Source organism: Pempheris klunzingeri, chromosome 7, assembly GCF_042242105.1.
Source record: "Pempheris klunzingeri isolate RE-2024b chromosome 7, fPemKlu1.hap1, whole genome shotgun sequence".
In the NCBI taxonomy this organism is placed as follows: Eukaryota; Metazoa; Chordata; class Actinopteri; order Acropomatiformes; family Pempheridae; genus Pempheris; species Pempheris klunzingeri.
The window spans coordinates 2,887,949-2,908,571 of NC_092018.1; the positions used below are offsets into that span (position 1 = coordinate 2,887,949).

At 41.7% G+C, this 20,623-nt stretch overlaps 2 protein-coding genes across 3 annotated transcripts; one reads left to right on the plus strand and one right to left on the minus strand.

Moving 5' to 3' along the window:
* The first annotated feature begins 188 nt into the window (after positions 1–188).
* LOC139203551 (interleukin-6 receptor subunit beta) lies at positions 189–12,699 on the plus strand. Its single transcript, XM_070833356.1, has 15 exons — positions 189–308; positions 1,025–1,126; positions 2,032–2,143; positions 2,590–2,723; positions 2,822–2,952; positions 3,574–3,733; positions 3,866–3,948; positions 4,594–4,840; positions 5,586–5,768; positions 6,738–6,836; positions 7,614–7,751; positions 8,246–8,371; positions 9,109–9,193; positions 9,787–9,868; positions 10,813–12,699. The coding sequence occupies exons 1-15, from the start codon at positions 239–241 to the stop codon at positions 11,449–11,451; spliced, it is 2,391 nt and encodes a 796-aa protein (XP_070689457.1). The 5' UTR covers positions 189–238; the 3' UTR covers positions 11,452–12,699.
* On the minus strand, positions 12,038–19,529 carry nudt12 (nudix (nucleoside diphosphate linked moiety X)-type motif 12). 2 transcript variants are annotated; one of them, XM_070834321.1, is made up of 8 exons: positions 19,514–19,529; positions 17,575–17,789; positions 16,574–16,877; positions 14,819–15,098; positions 14,518–14,685; positions 13,942–14,055; positions 13,520–13,719; positions 12,038–12,812 (listed from the first exon to the last, which is right to left on the minus strand). In XM_070834321.1, exons 2-8 carry the CDS (start codon positions 17,778–17,780, stop codon positions 12,702–12,704), a joined length of 1,383 nt encoding a protein of 460 aa, XP_070690422.1. In that variant the 5' UTR covers positions 17,781–17,789; positions 19,514–19,529; the 3' UTR covers positions 12,038–12,701. The 2 variants fall into 2 exon arrangements, with proteins under 2 accessions (XP_070690422.1, XP_070690423.1); XM_070834322.1 differs by lacking the exon at positions 19,514–19,529 and having other exon boundaries at positions 14,819–15,092; positions 17,575–17,819.
* Between the last annotated feature and the right edge of the window lie 1,094 nt (positions 19,530–20,623).

Below are 20,623 nucleotides of genomic sequence, written 5' to 3' on the forward strand. Positions count from 1 at the left end.
CACACTCACACACACACATTTGATGTGTTGATGGGTGTCTCTTACAGTTGTGGAGCAATTTCCTGGCCGCAGAGGAGCTGAGTTCATCTGCTGGTTCCTCATCGTTAACACATCAGAGACGAAAACACACTCTGAGCTTCCTTTGGGTCGTTCAGACACAAACAGTCGGGGCCGAAAATGGATGGAGGTCAAGAATGAGCTGATCTTTTAGGGATTTAGTGTTTTTTTACAGGTCAAAATGGACATTCGGTGTCCCAACCTGCACCTTTCTGCCTGGACAGTGATGAGCCTCTGTGTGTTTTCTCTCGGTGAGCTGCCCTCTGACGTCTCTCAGTAACAGACACATTCAGTTCTGCTGTCATTTGAATGTGAAACCTTATGAGTGTGTTCTGGTTTAGATCTACACTGAAGTGGTTTTTAGTCTAGACTGTAAGATATCTTAGTCAGATCAACGAAATGTCTTCTTTAAAAGGTAAGTAGAGAGAAATTAACCCTCCAAAGAAGAAAAGTTCAGATAACTAAGAAGTGACTTGAGATTATTTGGATGTTATCGTTATCTGGTTTCACCTGCTCGTCTGTGATTTCCCTTCAGCTCGTTGTTTTTCAGCATTTAATTCTTTCAGCGGCAGAGATTCTCTAATGTGCACGTCCAGGTCAGTGCAGGTTCCCTGAACCCTGAAGGCTGGTCAGGATGTTTAGAGCACTGAATCTGAATGAAGTAGGAGGTGCTTTGGAGGTAAAACTATACAATAAAGTAGAAATAAATAAAATAAATCTTAATAATCCGAGAAGTAGTGTGAATTCAGAACGAAACTGAGACTAAATTAAAGCTAAATTTATCCTGGTTTCATTTGTATCTTGTCCCAATAAAGACGTAACAGTTTCAAAGACACCTCAGTGGAGCATTTACACTCCTGTGGTCAATTGTTGTGCATCTGTTCTGTAAAACCAAACCACTTTCAGCTCCTCACAGGTTTTGGTGTCACTTCTGATCTCGTTCTCTGTGTGTTTGTGTCGCTCTCAGACGTGACGGTGAAGAACTCTGATCTGAAGCTGTGTAAAGACCAGCGAGTGTGTGTCACTGACCTCAGAGACTGTGGACCTCGACCGCCTTCATCTGTGCAGAGTGAGCACACACACACACACACACACACACACACACACACACACACACACACACACACTTCTTAAGTTATCTCTCTCGCTCTTATCGTATATTTTTATCTTGATTTTAACTGATTGACTGATTGTTTCGCCCCAGATTTCCTCCCACCTTCTTCACTGTCGGCTAGACAATCATTTCTCTCTATTTTGTATCCGTATAATTAATAATAATGATGATTTACCTTTAAGTGTTCATACATGTAAAGTGTTCGAACATCATTCTGGATAGAAATTGTTTTAATAATTAACCATTAATCATTCTTATGGCTTTTAATAGCTGTAACAGTTGTTCTAAGTGTGTTTGCATGAGGTTCATATGCTGTTAAATTAAATTAGAGCACAGTTTCAGACAACAGACGGGCGAAAAAGGGAAAATTGCAAATCCTAATGATCTTAGTGGTCGTAATAAAAGTAAGTAAGATACAGAAAGTTCATTACAATCATTGGACAACAGGGGGAAAGTAAAACAAAACAAATAAAAAGATGAATAATAATGAAACATCCATTGAAATGATGCTGCCATAAGTTACAGAACCAGTCGAACCTCTCAGACTTTTTGACTAAATGAGTCTCTACTTTTAAAACTCCAAATATTGAACTCTGAATGGATCAGAAATAGTGTGAGGAAGTGTGAATCAGCACATCGATGTGACCGAAGTATCAAGTTAGCAGCATTACTCAAGGCTCAACTCACTCTGTAGGAAAAGCATATTTATCTGAACTGAATTAAACTCCAGACGGCTGCGGCTTTTAAAACGATCCAGGTTTAGGCCGTAAAGGAAAATGTGGATTTAAAAGCTTTAAACTGTGACACCGTTTGTCGTATTTGACAAATGGTGACTGAGGCGTGATGTTGTTTTCCTGCAGGGACCCTGAACGTGTCCTGCTCCTACCAGATATCCCACAGGTCAATGACATGTGAGTGGAGTCAGGAGTCAGACGGCCTCTCTGAGTCGGACGCCTCCCTCATCTTCAGCAAGTAAACGCTTACTCACGACTGACGTTAAAGCTTTAATGCAGCTATTGGCTCTGCACATGCAGCTACAGACACTTTACAGAGAGAGACTCACTTCCCATTCTGTGAATGTTTCTAAATCATTCAAAATGTTTAAATTGAGTGCACATTTTGAGCAACTTTGTTACGTTTTCTTCTCATCAGATGTTTAAATTTATGCATAATGCCCATTTTAATGTCTTTTTAGTATGAATATGTGTCCACGTTGTGCTTAGACGCCACCAAACTCAGAGAAAAGACCGTTTCCTGTCCTTCTCTCCTTCTCCATCATCCAGTAAATGTGTGTGAAATCACACCGTTTAGACTCAACTCCCTTTATGACGTCATAAGGGCGTCTAAAAGAACTGATCCCTCAGGTCTTATCCTCTGTCTTTGACTCCCCCTGCTTCTCTTGTCTTTTGCTTCCCCAGCGGAGGTAAAATCATAACCTGTCGAGGAATCTTCAACCCGGCAGCCGTCATCCACGTATCAGCCAGGATGAAGGACTTCACGACGGGGACCGAGGTCTGGTCTCAGCCTCACACTGTGGTCCTCTATGATGCAAGTTAGTGGCCCAGACATTCGATTCCTCTGCTGCTCATTCGTGCGAGGTGACTTGTAGACCGATGCACTGACCAACGTCTCCTCGTCCTCTCCGCTCAGTCAAACCCTCGCGGCCTGTATTGACTCTCAGCGGCTCCACTGAGGACTCTGTTGCTGTTCGCTGGAGGAGCAGCGGTGACGGCAGCTGTCTGCTTCGCTACAGAGCAGAAAACACTCACATATGGACCGAGGTTTGCTTCCATTACTTACCTTTGACTCACCTCAATAAGATCAGATCTTCTTTTTTTAGTTTTGTGCACAATAATTACAGTGGAGCGCTCAGCGGCGATGATTCGTTTGGGGTCTCCGATGATCCTGGTGTGTTTCCTGGTGTGTTTCTTCCACGGATGGCAGATCCTTCCTTCGGAGCACCTTCTGTAGAAGCCTTATGGTGGAGGGAGTCACAGCCTACACATGTTCTATGTCTCCACATGCAGCGAGTCCCTAAAATGAGTTAGTGTCCCCACAACGCTGCTAGTGTAAGAATGCACACATCATATCTATAAGAACAGTGAGTCACACAGTAACATGTAGATTTTTTTTAGTACCTGTTGGGGTTTTTGTCGCAAAACTCCTCTGAAGGCCTCCCTTTGTTTCAGCGTTGATCTCAGGTCGGACTTGATCTTCTTGGGAGCCCTCCAAACTAAATACAGCCATGAGTGTTGAGAGAAAAGCTGAAAGAAAGAAACGGGACACAGCTGATGATTAACAGCCGGATAATCGTCTTTCTCTGGACGACGTGCTCAAAATGCTCCTGTTAGAAGTTACATTTCCCTTCATACCCTCTGCTGCTGCTGGTTTTATGCTTCCAGGCTCTGGATGTCATCCCTGCACATCAAAGTCAGACGCTGACCTACACGATCAGAGAGCTGCAGCCCTTTACTGCCTACAGAGCCGCCGTGGCCTGCAGAGAGGGGTTCGGCCTCTGGAGCGACTGGAGCGCCGACGTCAGCACGACCACGCAGGACAGGGGTAACCATGAGCATGAACCATAGCGTGCCCAGCATTACAAGAGATGAACTAATAACATTTAATCAGCGTTTTGTGGCTGAGGTCTGAAAATAGAAGCGATCAGTTTCAGTTTTTGTGCTTTTTCTTCACCAGTGCCCTCCAGGCCTCCAGAGGTGTGTTACAGAGTGGAGGAATCAGAGTCTGGTGGATTTTTACTTCTTCATCTCGTGTTTGAGGTACAGCGGAAATACTTTGAATAGTCTAGAAATGTATCTACTGACTTATCTTCAAACAACATCTCTAAAAAAAAAAAAAGTTACAGATTTGATCTTTGCAACAGCCAAAATGTATAAAACATATAAATTTGTCCTTTGCATGGAATATTGTCCAAGAAACAGCCATTCGTCTCTTAAAACTTAAAAAAAAAGTTAATTCTGAACAAAAATGTTGAAAAAAAACAATTTTTGACATTTTTTAGGCAACAAAACAATAAAACCAGATAAAACTAATAACTAATTTACTGCAGAAATCACACTGTGGCCAAACTTTTGATTAGTAAGCTAGTATTAACCTCCAAAATTAAAAAACGGACCATTTTTGGGAGGTGATTTCAGTCTGACTAGCGCCTCACACCTCAGATATCTATCTATGTGTATCTGATCTCAGTTCTTCGAAGAGAAACCAAAAGAGATTCATGAACAAATGATAAATAAATGACAAAAATTAGACCAAAATGTTTTGAGCTTTTATTGACTAACAACAATCAAATGAACCTTTTCATCAAACGTCCACGACTGAAAATAAACCAAAGTCTGCAGCGTTTTAAAACGTCCAAACGAAGGCTGTGACATTTCTTTTGCAAACTTCCTGTTTCTCTCCAGGATCTTGACCCCGGTGATGGAGGTCGTATCCTTGGATACCAGGTGAGCTACGAGCCAGTGAAGAAGAAGCAGCAGCAGGAGGAGGAGGAGGAGGAGGAGGAGATGGGGAGGTTAATTCAAAATGTCACAGAGGGGACGGCGCTGCTGGTGGTGGAGGAGGGGAACTGCACCGTCACCGTCGCGGCCTTCAACACGGCCGGTTTCGGACCTGCTGCACATCTCAGCGTCGACACACAGAGACACGGCGGTGAGCGGCACCCTGGGGAGCACCTGCACCTGCACCTGTTAGTCAGCACTGTCAGTGTGCTGGTGATGCGTTCAGGTGCACCAAGGAGCGGAGGATTCCTGAGCTCCAGCGAGTCCCACAAAGACACGACTAGCAACTAGATTTCCCTCCAAGTCACCTGCTGGGTGATGAAGCTAAAACGAAACCAAGCAAACACCAAGATTATCTTCCTCTCTGACAGCCGCAGAAAGTTATCTGTTAAACTGACAACATCAGACTTCAGCTTTTAAACAGATTCGATCAAATTTAAAGCCACTTCTACAATATCCTGTGTGTGTGTGTGTGTGTGTGTGTGTGTGTGCGTGTGTGTGTGTTTACTATCAGAGCAGGAAGCGACATGATGCTCAGATAAAACTTATTGCAACATGACTCTTCTCCTTTTCAACAGTTCTTTATTTAGTCGTGAAAACATCAACAGGAATGCTCATTATTAGTCACACAGTTTGGTCTGGAGCTGCTCTTTCTGGACAGCGTCTGGAGATAACACTGTTATCACATGAAATAGATTGATTGATTGATTGAATTGCTGTCACGGCTTCAATCTGAATCATTATTGTCCAGGGTGAACCTCACCTCCCGCTCCCTGTCCTGCACAAACAAAAGATTTGAGATGAGGGATGGGTGGAAGAACACGGCTGGGTGATGTGCTGACGTGTTTGTCTGCTTCTCCAGAATAACATCATTAGATCTCGTCGTTTTCTTCCAGCTCTCCCTTCGGTCAGACACTTGTGGGTTTCCAGTTCCTTCCCGGAGACGAGAGGCCTCCTGGTCCAGTGGGAGGACCCCTCGGCCCAGCCCGGCAGCCATTACGCCGTTCAGTGGTGCTCCGACGCTCGTCCGTCCACCAGCCGCTGCACCACCAGCTTCAGCAACTCCACCGTCATACAAGGTGCAGCTGAGCAGGAACATTCAACTTTACTGTGAGCCATTTAGAGGAACGCACCAGAGGAGAGAGGTTGTCAGTCAGTCAGAAGATGGTGTGAAGACAAACTGAGCTGCAGGCGGATGTGATGTTTTAATCTCAGAATAGATTTAAAAAGGAAAGTAAACACTGGAGATTCTGTTTTTAAGGTGAAGCCTTGGTTTGGTCGGGGGGGGGGGGGACTGAGCACATCATCATCGTCTTCATCAAGTTAACTCTGGTGATATTCAGCAGTTTCTTAGTGTCGACAAATCCAATGAAAAGTATCTACCAACAAGTACTGTGCTCGTATCACAGCCTGATATATCCTCTTCCTCCATTAAGAACACATCAGTGAGCTCCACATGTGGATTCATCCGCTGCTGAAAATAGTTCCTAACAGCATTTCCTCCTGTTTGTACTAAACTACAACTGAGCTGCTGTTTTTAGGAAATTACTGAGACTTTTTTAATACTGAACTAAACATTTGTGGGTTTTTTGGGGGGGATTTATTAACAGTAACCAAAACATTCATAAGTCTGTAAATGTAAAAGCTCGATCACATCCAAAGACAGAAGCATCAAACTGTTTGCTCCTCTGTAATCTGTCATGTGGTTATTTTCTTATGATCAGTTTGTGTCTCAGTCCGAGTTTCGTTAAGTTGCTGTGAAACTAATGAACACTTTTTGCATTATTAGCTGCTCCTGCAGGCTTTTATTCTGAAAGGCTGCAGGACAAAAGAGGCTGATTGAAAATAAAGGCCCGTCTCCAGTGATTATTATATTAAGAAAGTATATTTCATATGTGTTGAGTCCTTTGCAGACACTATTCATATGTTTTAAAGGACAAAACCCAGATGGTGGAAGATTAAAACACATTATTGTATAAGAATAGTGATGCAGTGGTTCTGTGTGCAGCAGGTGGAGGTGTACGCTGACTGTGTGTGTGTGTTTGCAGACGTCGGCCCTGATGAGTCCTACCTGGTCAGTGTGTTCCCCGTCTACAGCCGGCAGTGTGGATCTCCTCAGTCGCTGCCCGCCAGCCTGCAGCAGGGAGGTAAACCAGCTGGGTTCAGCCACCTGAACGAGTAAAGATACACCTGAACCTTTAACCTGCAGCTAAGACCTTAAAGAAGAGGAAGTCCACTTCAGTAAAACTATGAAAGCATTAACAGAATTACAGTAAAAGTATTTGTTTGTTATAACAGATCACATTACTGGACGATTTAACATCAAGCAGCTCATTTTAACCACTTTTCACACTGTTGATCACACGTTTTGTTTGTAAAATGTTCATTTGTTGAGTAACTGATGCTGTTAAACAAAAGTATTTCCCTCTGAGAAGTGGCAGAGAAGCAGAAAACTGAAGTAAAAATACCTCAAAGTTGGTACTTGAGTAAATGTACTTGCTGTTATTAGCATTCTTACTTTCGATAGTGGAATAAGTAATGAAAGGAGTTTGGTCGAGGTCACAGTGTCCTTTGCTTTAGAGCCGTGCACACAGAGAAAAACAGGATTTAATCTAGATATTAGAATAATTAGATAAATCTGAGACACATAAATTAGAGAAAATCACAACACGGACTTATAAAAAGTAAATTTGACTGAAAGAACCACAGGAAACGTTTTTAAGAAACTAAAACTTCTGAGCCAGAAGATAAAACAGGAAGCTTTAACTGGAGCTTTGAGGGGAAACAAAGAGATTTAAAACCCTGAGCAGAGCTTCGACCACACGTTCAGACCGGATCACTATTGATTATTGATTATATTTACTGGTGAGAGAGGGAAATGATTTCTGATGTTAACGTGAACATACCGTTTCCTGTTTTCTCAGCCATGATGGAGGCCGTGGGGATGAAGGTGGTGTCCGTCACCAAGACGACGGTGACAGCGGTGTGGGCGTGGCAGAAGAAGAAGTCCGGACCAATCAGAGTGAGCAAGTACAGAGCGATGCTGAAGGAAACCTCAGAGAGTAGGTTCATTTTCCAGTTTAATAACAAATCCTTACCTACAAACGCTCATTTTACATCACTGCACATCACAGTTTAGCAATAAAACTTTAACTTTACTAAACATATTTTGTGTTTTTTAACAAGAAATCCCACTTCAGTTTCTTTTTTGTCACATGGAAGGAGGATTAAAGTTCATCCTTCCATTAAAACTTGTATTTTCAGCATCCGGGACGTTTCAAAGTTGTTTTTGAAGTTGTTCATTATTATATTATATATTAGCTTATTATATATTATATCATATCTTAGAATTAGTATTAAAACACAATTCATTTATTTCTAAACTTAGTTAACTTATATATTTCAGTTTTTGTCACTTTGAGTGAAAAGAACAAGTCAAATGTAGAATAAAGGGTGCATTAAACACCAGATATTCTCTTTCCACAGACACCTGGATGTAAATATCTATGTTAAGTCTGTCTGGAAATGTGTTTTTGAGTGTTTTCTTCGCTTACAGCTCTGTTTCTGTGGCCGGACCAACGGCAGCACACGTTCCTCAACCTGAAGCCCAACACTGAGTATTCTCTCCTCCTGTTGGCTGATAACGTTTCCACCAGCACCGTCCACGTGAGAACAGACTTTGGTGAGTTTACCTGGTGGCTCTGAAGTTTTAGTTTTTCTGATTTAAAGGCAGAATCTCCAGTGAGGCCACGGAAAGAATCCTGTTTGGTCTCGTTTTCAGCTTCAAGACTTACTTTTTCTAAAGAATTGGAAAACAAAACCGGTTTATTTCCTCGGTGCAGTGTCGCTCCTTTCACATGTGTTCTGGGAATTAGTCTCAGTACCTTGAAACAAGACAGAAGGACTGAAGGAAAAAGTACCGACTCAAGAAACGAGGAAAGAAAATAGAAGAAAGAAAAGTCTGACATCAAACTGTAGTATTAAACTTTACATCTTACATCATGAATTAAGATAAAATAATCTAATTAGAGTAAAAAGCCAACAAGTCCACCCTGTGAGGAGCTGGAATATACCCACTAAAACATTATGTTATTATCGTCATTTGCTGTTTAGACTTTTTAGGCTCAAATGTGTTGTATTTGCTCTAAAGCACCAGAAAAGCCTGGAACTGCTGATTGACTGGTCGACAGTCGTTGCTGCAGACCTGAATAAAAACAACACAACACATAAAATATAAACAGATAAAAGAAATGAGTGCTACAGGGTCTCTACAGGACTTCCCATCACTGGTTCACTGTGTTTTCTACAGTGTGATTAAAAAAAACAAAACATTTACACATTAATTTTTGGGTTTTGGCTCCAAAATAAACCTGTTTAGTTTCTGAAGCCTGATGAGCCTGAATGTCTTCTCTGCTTCAGATGAGGTTCCTGCTGTGGCTGCAGTGACTCCTCTGCTGCTGCTGGCTGTTACTGTGTTCATCACCTCCATCCTGTCCAGGACTGTGTGAGTCAGTCACACACACTCACACACACACACACACACACACACACACACACACACACACACACACACACACACACACACACACTGTCACACACACACAGTCACACACAGACACACACTGTCACACACACACTGTCACAGACACACACACACACTCACACACACTGACACACACACACTGACGCACTCACACACACACACACACACACACAGACACACACACAGACACACACACAGACACACACACAGACACACACACACTGTCACACACTCACACTCACACACACACACACACACACACACACCGTCACACACACTCACACACACTGTCACACACACACACCTGAGGGCTCCAGTGAATAACACAGGACGTATCGACGGTTCTTTGTGAGCACATTTCTCAGGACCATCAGCATCTCTGTCATCTGCTCTTCTGTCCAAACAAACGACGACTCCAGGACGTTAAATCAGGACACGCAGCAAGTTTTGTCCCTGAAATCTGATCAATGGGCCAAAACATGTCAGCAGCAATGAAAACGCAGGACTTTCTTACTGCAGCTGTTAGATTAAAATCCATCTGTATCACTGTGCAGGTACAAGTCGTACTTCTTCCCGCCCATCTCCAGCCCTCGGGGAAGTACAGCAGGCCAGTGGCTGATGGACCCAAACCACCAGGTAATGTGCTTTTCACAGATTAAAGTATGTGACCGTCGCACCGGCTCGTGTCTTCACAGGTTAAACAATCATGTTTAATCTTAAATTCAATTTTCAAGACTTAATTTTCTTAAAAATAGAAAACAAATCTGTTTCTTTTCTGTGAATCAGTCTCAGTATTTTGAATAAATATGTAGGATAAAAAATGTGTTGTTAGGTGGGTCATTTTTTTCTACATCAGACTTTAACTCTTAACTATGATGCTCCATTTGACTGTTCAAACCCCCAAAAATGAAAACATTATGGAGAGGATCTCTCCAGAGATAGACCTGCACAATTCAATTCAAACCCACCAGACTCCATTGAGAAAAACAGTAATTTTACATTGCAGTACACGTAACGTTGCTGGTCTACTCCTGCCTCGATCGCTTAGTTTATATGTGTTATTGAGTGTTACACAAGCATTGTGTTGGAATCAAACTAATCCTTTAAAACACCACAGTCTCACAATAACACAAACAAACTAGCTGGCCGAGACAGCAGTAGACCATCAGCTCCTATGTAAAATGAGTGTTTTTGTCAATGGAGTCTGGTAGCTTTGAATTGATCAATACAAGTTGTGTTTGTGGTTAAACCAAAAGGATCTTCCAGGTCTCTCTCTGTTGGGATCCTTTCCATGATGCTGTCACACACTTAGAATAACTAAAGGATTACATTACAGTCATTGTAGTCCATTGAGGCTGAGGCAAACAAAACATGTGAAAAACAGGACCCAGATTTATAAATGGCTGCATCATTCAATCAATCAGATGAAAAGACTAAACACATCCGGTGTCTTGTGGTTTTATTTAATATGAAATACTGCATGTTCTGTTTAATCTACCAGAAAAATGCATCATTAGCAGCTCTTTACTTCCATTAACTTCCTGATTTAAATCCAGTTTCTCCGTTTCTCCCTTTAACAGAAGAAGAAACACGCAGAGAGAAACATTCTGGACCTGGAGGACTTCCAGGTGACAGATGTCCTTGGTGGGAAGAGTCTCATCACGGTCGGGGTGAACTCGCGGCCCTCGTCAGAAGAGGACCTGCATGAAGACGCCTCTCTGCTGTCCACCGGCCGCCTCATCCAACAGGACACGGCGTACGTCTCAGATGCTCCAGTGTTCACAGAGCACCCACTGGCTTCTCCGCAGGCCGATTATCCCGACTACGCAGTGAACTGCCATCACCCGGACAGAGTCTTCCCGCCCGAGGAGAGCCGAGAGGCCGACGGCGCTCCGCTGCATCAGACGAGAGGACGTAACAGCTGGTTTCCTCCTCAGGAGGAAGAGAGCAGGCGGCTTGACCTTTCGGAGACGTCACACTGGAGAGAAGCCGCAGTGAAATGGGATCTTTTCACCAGTCACTGTGTTTGTGAGATGCCCTGCGAGGCACAGTATGTGATGAGCTCCTCCTTTGTCGTGAGCAGTGACGCTGAAGCAGAGGGTGGACAGACCAGATGCTCTTATCTCATCTGTGAGACTGATTACGTAGCAAACAGCTTCTGCGCCGCAGACGTCGACAGAACCACCGACTGCAGCGCTGATGGAGAAACAAGCCGGTGACGTCCATTAGACTCACGGTCTCCATTTCAGGGACGTTCACGCCATTTGGCAACATCCATCCATTGGCTACGCCGCTCATCCTTCAGGAGCTGGAGCCAATTCCAGCTGACAGGACAAAACCCACGCAAGCATGAGGAGATCAAGCTCCAACAACAACTCCACACACGTCTTCAAACCTCAAACCTGGAACCTTGTTGCTGTGATGCAGCAGTGCTAACCCTCTACATGACATTACCTTCACTAGTCAGAGACCTGTCACAGGACATAACAGAATGGAGAGAGAGAGCGAGGAAGCCAATCTGGATCGCAATTGCAGTCTTGGAGCGTCACAACCCAAACGAAAGGATCAGAATTTGATCCATTCGGTTCGATAACATTTGGGAAGTCTACAAGAGTCACAAGATTAAATCATTTTAACTCAGTTCCAGTTAGCAGGCCCAGAGCGTGCATGCTCTGTGGACCCCACGTCCATTATTTCAACTGGTGGCCAAAAATATTCTTTAAAAAACACGTACAAAGTTATCATATCAACATGCTGATGTTTAGCATGTTTGACAAAATGTTGCCACAGACGATGAGATTCAGTTCAATTGAGCACTTTAATATTTCCAGTTCATTTAGAGAGTTTGTATATTAACTCTCAGGGGAAATCAGACTTGTTTTCATCTCATAATGAATCAATGAATCTTTGTAGCTTGTGAATACTGTATTAGATTACAGTCAATACACTTATAAAGATGACTAACATTTGATTTGACAAAGAAACACGTCCAACAAAGCCGAGTTTGAGCTGATGGACACAGATTTATTTAGCTTAATAGTCCAGCTATAAAAAAATCATTATGCATCAATATTAAAGTGTTGGACTTGTAAGGCTGACGGTCTGTACACTCCGAAGTGTAGCTGACGCTCCACTAAAGTGTCTCTGGAACAAACAGGCTCCATCTGATACAGCTGCATAATATAAATACAGATGAAAGCTTCCTGCATTCGTCTGGTATCACGGCCTCTCGTGAGTGTCTTGTTTCCCGTCTTTGCTGATTTAACTGCAGATACTGTTTGTCACAGTAAGTTGACACCATATTAAAAGCACAGTGTCGTGTAGACTCTGGTGATTTACCTCGACTGGCCGCTCGTTTGACGTGTTAAAAGCAGCAGAAGTTCAGACAGCTGCTGGTTTTTTCGGACCCGTCTGACCAGCTGCAGCTCTGCCTCAACCGGCTGGGAGGTGACGCGTTAGAAGTTGGAGGTTAGAGGTTGGACTTCATGCTGATCCAGTGTTTGATCAGCTGGTGGGCGACGGTCTGTCTGGGGGGCACGGTGAAGGCCGGACGGGCTCCTCTGAGCAAGGACTCAATCACCTGAACAAAAGAAAAGAAAAGCTGGATTCTCAGATGACGTTTTTAGGATGTTTTCCGTCTCCTGCTCTCCGTCGTCACCTCGACTGTGCTTTAATACCAACAAAACACTCATCAACTGATTCATGTCCGTGGTCAGACAACGGACGGCTCTGCTCTGCTGCACAGGGATGTTCCTCAAATCTCTGGTTTACACTGTCTGTATTTCTCTGTAGTTAAAGTCGTATTTAAATGAGGTGTAAAGTCAGAGATGCAGCATTTACCCTGAGGGAGCAGGTTCACGCTGTATCCACGTTTACTCACATGTGACATGTTCACATAGACATTAAATTCATAGCATGACAAACAGTGAAAGGACTCATCAGCTGAAAACTTTCCATATATTGTATTTGTTTATATTTATTCTAATAATTATTTCTGCGTTAGAATTAATATCATGTTGTGTATATTTACCTTTAAGTTGTTATTATTACTGCTTGTATCTAACTCGTTATATCCTGTAAATGTAATCATATCCATTTTTAATAAACTGTTATAAAAACAAAATCATTAATCATTACAACCGAACCATCTCCATGATCCTTTTCATGATGAAGGCCATAAGATATGGCTGAAAGCTCTGGAACATTTCCAGCCAAGAAGTAAATTATGAGCCTTCAGTAGTATTGATACTATTATTATTGTTATTGATGATGATGTTGTGTTTGTACCTGTTGCCGTGGGAACCAACGGGCTTCCTCGATCTCGTTCTCGTCCACTTTGATGTCGGTCGATATGGCGACAGCCAGGCAGCCAATCATGAGGTTGGAGGGCATCGGCCAGGGCTGGCAGGAGACGTACTGAACCGGTCCCACCTTCACACCGCTCTCCTCCTCCACCTCCCTCCTCACCGCGTCCTCCAGCGACTCCCCTGCACAGACACGGGGGAGGAGGGGTTGAGGGGGTGAGGGGGTGTTTGTGTGTGATCGACTGTATTTATTACATTTAGGTGCAAAAAAACATTTTACCACTTGATTTTTGGTTTAGGATGGAGTGAGGACTTAATCTACAGGTGTGTGTGTGTGTGTGTGTGTGTGTGTGTGTGTGTGTGTGTGTGTGTGTGTGTGTGTGTGTGTGTGTGTGTGTGTGTTACCCGGCTCTATGAATCCAGCCAAACAGGAGAACAAGCCAGCTGGAAAGATCTTCTTCCTTCCCAGTAAACACTGGTTTCCATCAGGGTGGATCACCAGCATGATGACCACTGGGTCTGAAACAACCAGTGGACCGAATAGCATTCAATCACTTTCAGTACAAATATATTTATGCTTCTTTATAATGATTTTATTTAAGTTCAAGGCTGTAACACAACCCCAAAACTTCACTTTACTATAATAGAAGCAGAATCCAACATATTCTATTTAAGAAGCTGGAACCAGTCGGTTTGTTTTTCTTATTTTTGCTTATAAAAACAAAAAGAATCATCTGATTATCAAAACTGAACCTCTGATTACCACTAAAATGGTAATCCATGTCTGCATTTACAGCCTGTGGCCGATTCTACAAACATATTCACTGAGTTCACAAGTGAAACATGGTTTAAACTACACGTGACCATTTTCCACCTGCTCACTTATGTGCATCAGCATAATGCACCCGTAGTTTCCTGCACACAGCAGATATCCTGCAGGCGGCTACACTCGATAGCAGAAGTGGGGGCGGAGCTCCGTACCGACTCGTGGGTAGCACGTGTTGTGAACCCCCTGCAGGCTCCTGCAGTCGGAGTTCAGGCAGCTCCTCTTGTACCCTCCCTCCTCCAGCTTGGTGCCGCTGCCACACGTCGGGCAGAAGCTGTAGCGGCTGTGCCAGGCCAACACCGATCGAGCCTGAGCCACGACTCCTGGAGGAGGAAGAGGAGGGAAAAGAGTCCATTTTAGAATATTTAATCAAATATTGGAGTATTTGCTCAGAGAAAGAGGCTTCTGGAAGAGTAAACAGTATCTGTGTGGTTAAGTGTACTGTATCTTCCTCACCGGCCTCTTCCTCGCTGAATTTAAGCAGGTCCCTGTTGGCGGACTTTGGGAAGGAGCAGTTCTTCTCTCTGCAGCGTTTAAGGAGTTCAGCAGCGTCTTCATCTGTGCTGAAAGCAAACCAAGCAGGCGGCTCTGAGGCACCGCCCTCTGTCTGAGAGGAGGAGGAAGAGGAGGAGGGTTTTGTCCTCTTCTCCACTCCTAAGAAGATGAGCATAGTCGCAGGTTTCTGGAGAAGGTCTTTCACGGTCTCATATCTGAACCGACACAGCTTGATCTCACCCTGTTGGAGGTGAAATCACAGGAAAGTTCATTTGTCCAAGCGTGCATGGATCCAGGGAGAAGGTTTAAATACAGACTAGTCCAGGACCGACGTCTGATACAATTGATCCTTCCATTATCTTATGTAGACTTTTGTTTCTACTCTCTTTTGTTTATAAATGACATTACAAACATACTCTTTTACGCAGATGATGTGGTGCTTTACTGTTCTGGCCAATTCCTTTGCTTAGCTGTTGAACCTGCTGTTTAACCACCTATAGGTCAGATTAAATACGCCTGAATCTGCATATATTACATTTAGGAATCCCCCTGGTTGGACTGTAACTACTCTATTAGGTGTTCCCACTGACAATGTGTTTGGTTTGAGCTTGAAGGTTCATTCTTGGTCTTTGAAATAAAAGAAAAAGAACGAAAAACAATAAAAATCTTTTATGTGAGAACAATTACTCTACCATCACGATAACTGGGCAAACTATCCACTGATGAAGGTGCAGTAGATTTACTTTCAGGGCTTAACCCTTCAGAGGGGTAAAACGGCGTTTTTTACTACTTTTCATTTTACCTTTGTGTTTCCCATTAAGCTTACCTTTTTCTTGCCTTTCTTTGTGTCTTTCTTTTCAGCACAACCTCACCTATGTGATTCTACAAGTATTTATTTATTTTGACATAATATATGGACACACTGTATGTAAAAGTGCAAAAGAAACACAAAATCCGAGCAGGAACTAGTTGGATCTTTGGAGGAGCGGGGGTCTGCGCGGACACCTCCTCTCGTTCGTCTTCATGTGCAGCATCCACTTCATCCTCTGAAAGGAGTCTTCCTCAGGATCAGAACGTTCTTCCCCAGATTCACCATCTTCTAACTCGTAGAAGAGCTGTAGTGCACGACTTCGGCTCTTCATAAATTTAGTCTTAATAGGCCGATCGACAAAATTCAAACACTTGTAAAAAGTTTGAAGTGTCCGCTTTCCAACAGTCTTTGAATTGAGCACCTGCGTGCTTGTGTCACAGCTTTACGTTTTCAAACGTGCAACATGTGACTTTGACGCCGTGTGGCGGTCCTAGACTCCGAAGGGTTAAGTAAACTTGCTGGTTTAAAAAAATTAAGAATTAAATGAACCTTTTTATACTTTAATAATGCCTCTTTGTGTTATTTTACACGTGGCTTGCCGTAGATGCATCTCTTCATGTTCAACTAAAGGGATGTTACTGTAGAATCACAGATGCATCTTCCTCAATCCTTAATAATATATATCACTGGAATGATGCTCTCTTTATGCATCTGTGTGTGTTTGACTGTCCATTAGTATCTGTTCATTTATATTCACACAAAGTTATTTTATTATATTATTATTATCCAGATGGTGCTTTGGGTTTTGAGAGTCCACTTAAATGCTGATGATATTCTCCTTGTAGCCTCGGTGCACCCTCTGGGCATCAGAGCTCATTTCCAAACGTTTCCCCTCGGCCACGTACCTCTGCTTTGTCGTCCTCCTGGGAGCTGCTGACCATGGGGCTGAGGCTGGAGAACAGGAGGTAGACTGTGCTCGGGTCCTTGTGTTTGGCCTCCAACCAGACCTGGTCTGTCCTCTTCCCGCTCAGCCGGTCCAGCGTCTCTCTGCTGAAGTAGTTCTCCTGCCGGTCGAGGTCCGAGTCCGGCAGGACTCGCTGGCAGACGTCGTCCGTCCGGCACAGCAGGTCTGAAATGTGTCTGTGGCCCCAGAACTTGGCGATATCGTAGGCAGTCTGCGACGAACTGTTCACCGAGAACTTGTCACAGCTTTTGATTGGAAACAGAGAAGATATGTAAGATGTAAGAGTGCATTTATCCGAGCACACGTTTAAATTAACCCAGCAAAGAAAACATTGTAATCAAACTGGTCAAACAAAAGATTTATTTAAATTCTTTGTGTATTAACACACTAACCCTTAAAACTGTGTGGAGCTTTACTGATAAAGACGTGAGACTGAGAGAAAACTGTACAACCACACAGATAAAACATAATAAAATAGGTCACATCACCCAAAACTACTGTAAGTTTAAGTTAATATTTGTGATCTGCATGTCCAGACGGAGCTTTTTAATCAATACACTTGTTTTACTGCCTGGTATCACCTTTTATGTTTTTACTTTATGCACCAGCTTCTTTTTTTATACTCACTTCAATACATCTCCTCTCTTTTAGTATTTTATTATTTTATCTTGTGCTTTCAAAACTTGTGCTTTTTCATTTATTCTAATCTGTAAACCTGATTTATGGTAGTTTCCTCAGCTTTTCTGTTTTTATTGAGTGTTTTATTAATATTTCATTATTTCTTTATGGGTGTATGTATTAAGTTTTACATTTATTTGAGTGTTATACAAATAAAATCAGACTGACTGACTGTTGGTTGGTTGAAGAGCGGATTTAAAAATCTACATTTTTCGAGACAACCTTACACACAGACAGCGTTGCCTTTATCTCAGCTCTCTGTACCCAAGTGACAGCAGCGCCTCCACCACGTGGTAGTGTCCGTTGCGAGCGGCGAGCATCAGCGCCGTCCAGCCGCTGTATCCCGTCTGGTTGATGAGCGAGGGGACGTGGGACAGCAGCGAGGACACCTGGGTCAGGTCTCCTCTGGCGGCAGCATCCAGAAGCTTCTCCACCATCTCCTCCTTGGCGCTCAGCTGCAGGCTCGTCATCCTGGCCGCCTGCAGAACGTGAAACGGTGTGATCGGATAAAAAACTAAGATGATTCCAGCGTTTTCAGGACTTGAAAGTCAAATTTAAATGCATGACCTCAGTATTACCATCTAATACTTCAGTAACTTTTACTTAAGTACAAATTTGAGGTACATGTACTTCACTTTTTAGCAGTTTAATACATGACAGAAGTCCTTCTATCACTCCACTGGCTTACAGTTTGACAAACAATAGATTTAAAATCCTGTTACTGGCTTTTAAAGCACTAAATGGTCTTGGGCCAATTTATTTATTTATTTTGGGGAACAATTTATGAGCACTTTTACTTTTGTTACTTCAAATACAGTTCAGTTAGTACTTAAATAGTTTTACTCATGTAAGGTTTTGAATGCAGGACTTTAATTTGTAGTGGAGTATATTCACAGTTTAGTGTATTATTATCATCATTATTATTGCTCATGTTACTATTATCATTAATATAGTAACTATTGATATTGATATATGAACTATTTCTTCCTGTTAAAGGAGAGTTTTTTCTGTTTAAGGGCAGTTTTTCCTGTTAAAAAGGGATTTTTTTCTATTAAAAGGAGAGTTTTTTCTATTAAAAGGAGAGTTTTTCTTGATAAAAGTTGTTATTTTCTATTAAAAGGAGAGTTTTTTCTATTAAAAGGAGAGTTTTTTCTATTAAAAGGAGAGTTTTTCCTGATAAAGGAGGGTTTTTCCTGTAAGAAGGATTTTTTTCCTGTTAAAAGTTGTTTTTTTCTATTAAAAGGGCAGTTTTTCTATTAAAAGGAGAGTTTTTTCTATTAAAAGGAGAGTTATTCTTGATAAAAGTTGTTATTTTCTATTAAAAGGAGAGTTTTTTCTATTAAAAGGAGAGTTTTTTCTATTAAAAGGAGAGTTTTTCTTGATAAAAGTTGTTATTTTCTATTAAAAGGAGAGTTTTTCTTGATAAAAGTTGTTATTTTCTATTAAAAGGAGAGTTTTTTCTATTAAAAGGAGAGTTTTTCCTGATAAAGGAGGGTTTTTCCTGTAAGAAGGATTTTTTTCCTGTTAAAAGTTGTTTTTTTCTATTAAAAGGGCAGTTTTTCTATTAAAATGAGTGTTTTTTCTATTAAAAGGAGTGTTTTTTGTATTTAAAGGAGAGTTGTTCCTGATGAAGGAGAGTTTCTTCTCTGCATTGTCTCCTAGTTGTTGCTTATGTGGGATTTCTTAAATTCCTAATTTTTAATTCTTGAATTCTTGGGTCTCCTTAAACTAGAGAGTTTGGTCTGGACCTGCTGTTTTATAACATTTGTTATGAGCTGGCACTTCATAAATAAAGACTTTAACACTAAATATTCTTAAAAAAAGAGAGAAACTACACTGAGTGGACTCTTTATATCAGCTGTCAGTCAATCTTGAGCTCCTTACAAAACACAGCTTGAATAAAACACCTTAAAAACACGTGTTACTGAGTCAGTTAGTCCTGCAGCTGTTCAGACTCTCAGCAGGTAAAAACACTGGTGGGATTTTATCTCACCTGGACATTAAAGAGACATTAAAGTGACATTAAAGTGACATTAAAGAGACATTAAAGAGACATTAAAGTGACCCCGGTGAGGGTCTGCAGAGGAGAGAGCAGTCTAACTGAGTTTAAATCCTCTAAACGAGCTCTCTGCTTCCACCAGAGTCCCAAACAACAACAACAGCTTCAGTTTTCAGGTGAAAATGTTAAAATTCAGTGTCTCACCTTGTCTTCAGCTCCGCGCCGCTTCCGGTTTGTCCCGGAAGTAGTTTGTCTGTGTGTTGGTTCAAAGGTGACGAGATGCCTTCAAGAGCATCAGCCATACAAAACACTACAGTGCTGCTTTCAGGCGCTCCTTAAACTATCGTAAAGCCGATTTTTTCAACAATAATTTGTTCTTTATCATAAAAGAAGAAATAAAATAAAATAAATAGGTTAGAGAGGACATCAGCTGTACACTTTTTTTGTTTTTCCTTTGAGTCTTTCATGTTTCTTTTTGTTAAACAACTGAAAATAATACAGCTGCCTGAAGATTTTATAAAATAAAGAAACAAATGCAGTGAAATAACACTGACCTATCTATAGTTCACACTAAAGGCACCAACAGACGTAAGTAAGTGTAAAAAAAGTCCGATTCAAGACTTAAAATATTCTGTAGCTGTGAATGTACCACAGACTAAATCTGGGGAGTTCATGCTGAAGGTTTGAGATAATTAAAAGCTTTGATTGTAATAAGAGGCGTCATTAATTGATAATAAAACAATAATGTTTTAAAAAAATCTCAGAACTCAAATCAGATTTGTTTTCAAATGACCTCCTGAATTCATCACACATTCATTTACTTGTTGTTTTCATTTACTTTCTCAGCCGTTTATTTTATTTTTTATTATGAATAATCACTGTTTTTTAGTGAAGGTTTGACTGTATTTATTGGATCTACAGTATCTTAAAGGTTATTTAAATACCAGAAGTTCCATCCATCCATTGTCTTTACAGCTTATCTTTAAGGGACGCGGACCTACGTTCAGTTTCTGCATGTATTTGGACTGTGGGAGGAAGAATTTACCATAAAACACTTTGTACACCTCACCTTTGACGCCAGTTTCTGAAAAAATCAGTCTAAAAACCAGACTAGACACAGAAACATGTGGTTTAGTTAATATTTTAATAAAATAATGTACAAAATGATGTTACCACAGATACAGTATCGTGCTACTTCAAACCCAGTGGAAAAAAATAATCACACATCACCTGAAAACCAACAATCATTCTGAAATCCTGATTATATTATTATAAATAAACATTAAAACTGGACAAAACAAGTTAATATTCATC

What these genes read in the sequence shown, in the direction of transcription:
- LOC139203551 (XM_070833356.1), top strand. Translation starts at nt 239, where the DNA reads ATGGACATTCGGTGTCCCAACCTGCACCTTTCTGCCTGGACAGTGATG. An exon ending in TGTGGTCCTCTATGATGCAA is followed by an intron (nt 2,724 to 2,821) that starts GTTAGTGGCCCA and finishes CTCTCCGCTCAG; the next exon opens with TCAAACCCTCGCGGCCTGTA. An exon ending in TGATGGACCCAAACCACCAG is followed by an intron (nt 9,869 to 10,812) that starts GTAATGTGCTTT and finishes TCCCTTTAACAG; the next exon opens with AAGAAGAAACACGCAGAGAG.
- nudt12 (XM_070834321.1), bottom strand. Translation starts at nt 17,780, where the DNA reads ATGACGAGCCTGCAGCTGAGCGCCAAGGAGGAGATGGTGGAGAAGCTT. An exon ending in ATTCAGCGAGGAAGAGGCCG is followed by an intron (nt 14,686 to 14,818) that starts GTGAGGAAGATA and finishes TTCCTCCTCCAG; the next exon opens with GAGTCGTGGCTCAGGCTCGA. An exon ending in GGCTGGATTCATAGAGCCGG is followed by an intron (nt 13,720 to 13,941) that starts GTAACACACACA and finishes GTGTCTGTGCAG; the next exon opens with GGGAGTCGCTGGAGGACGCG.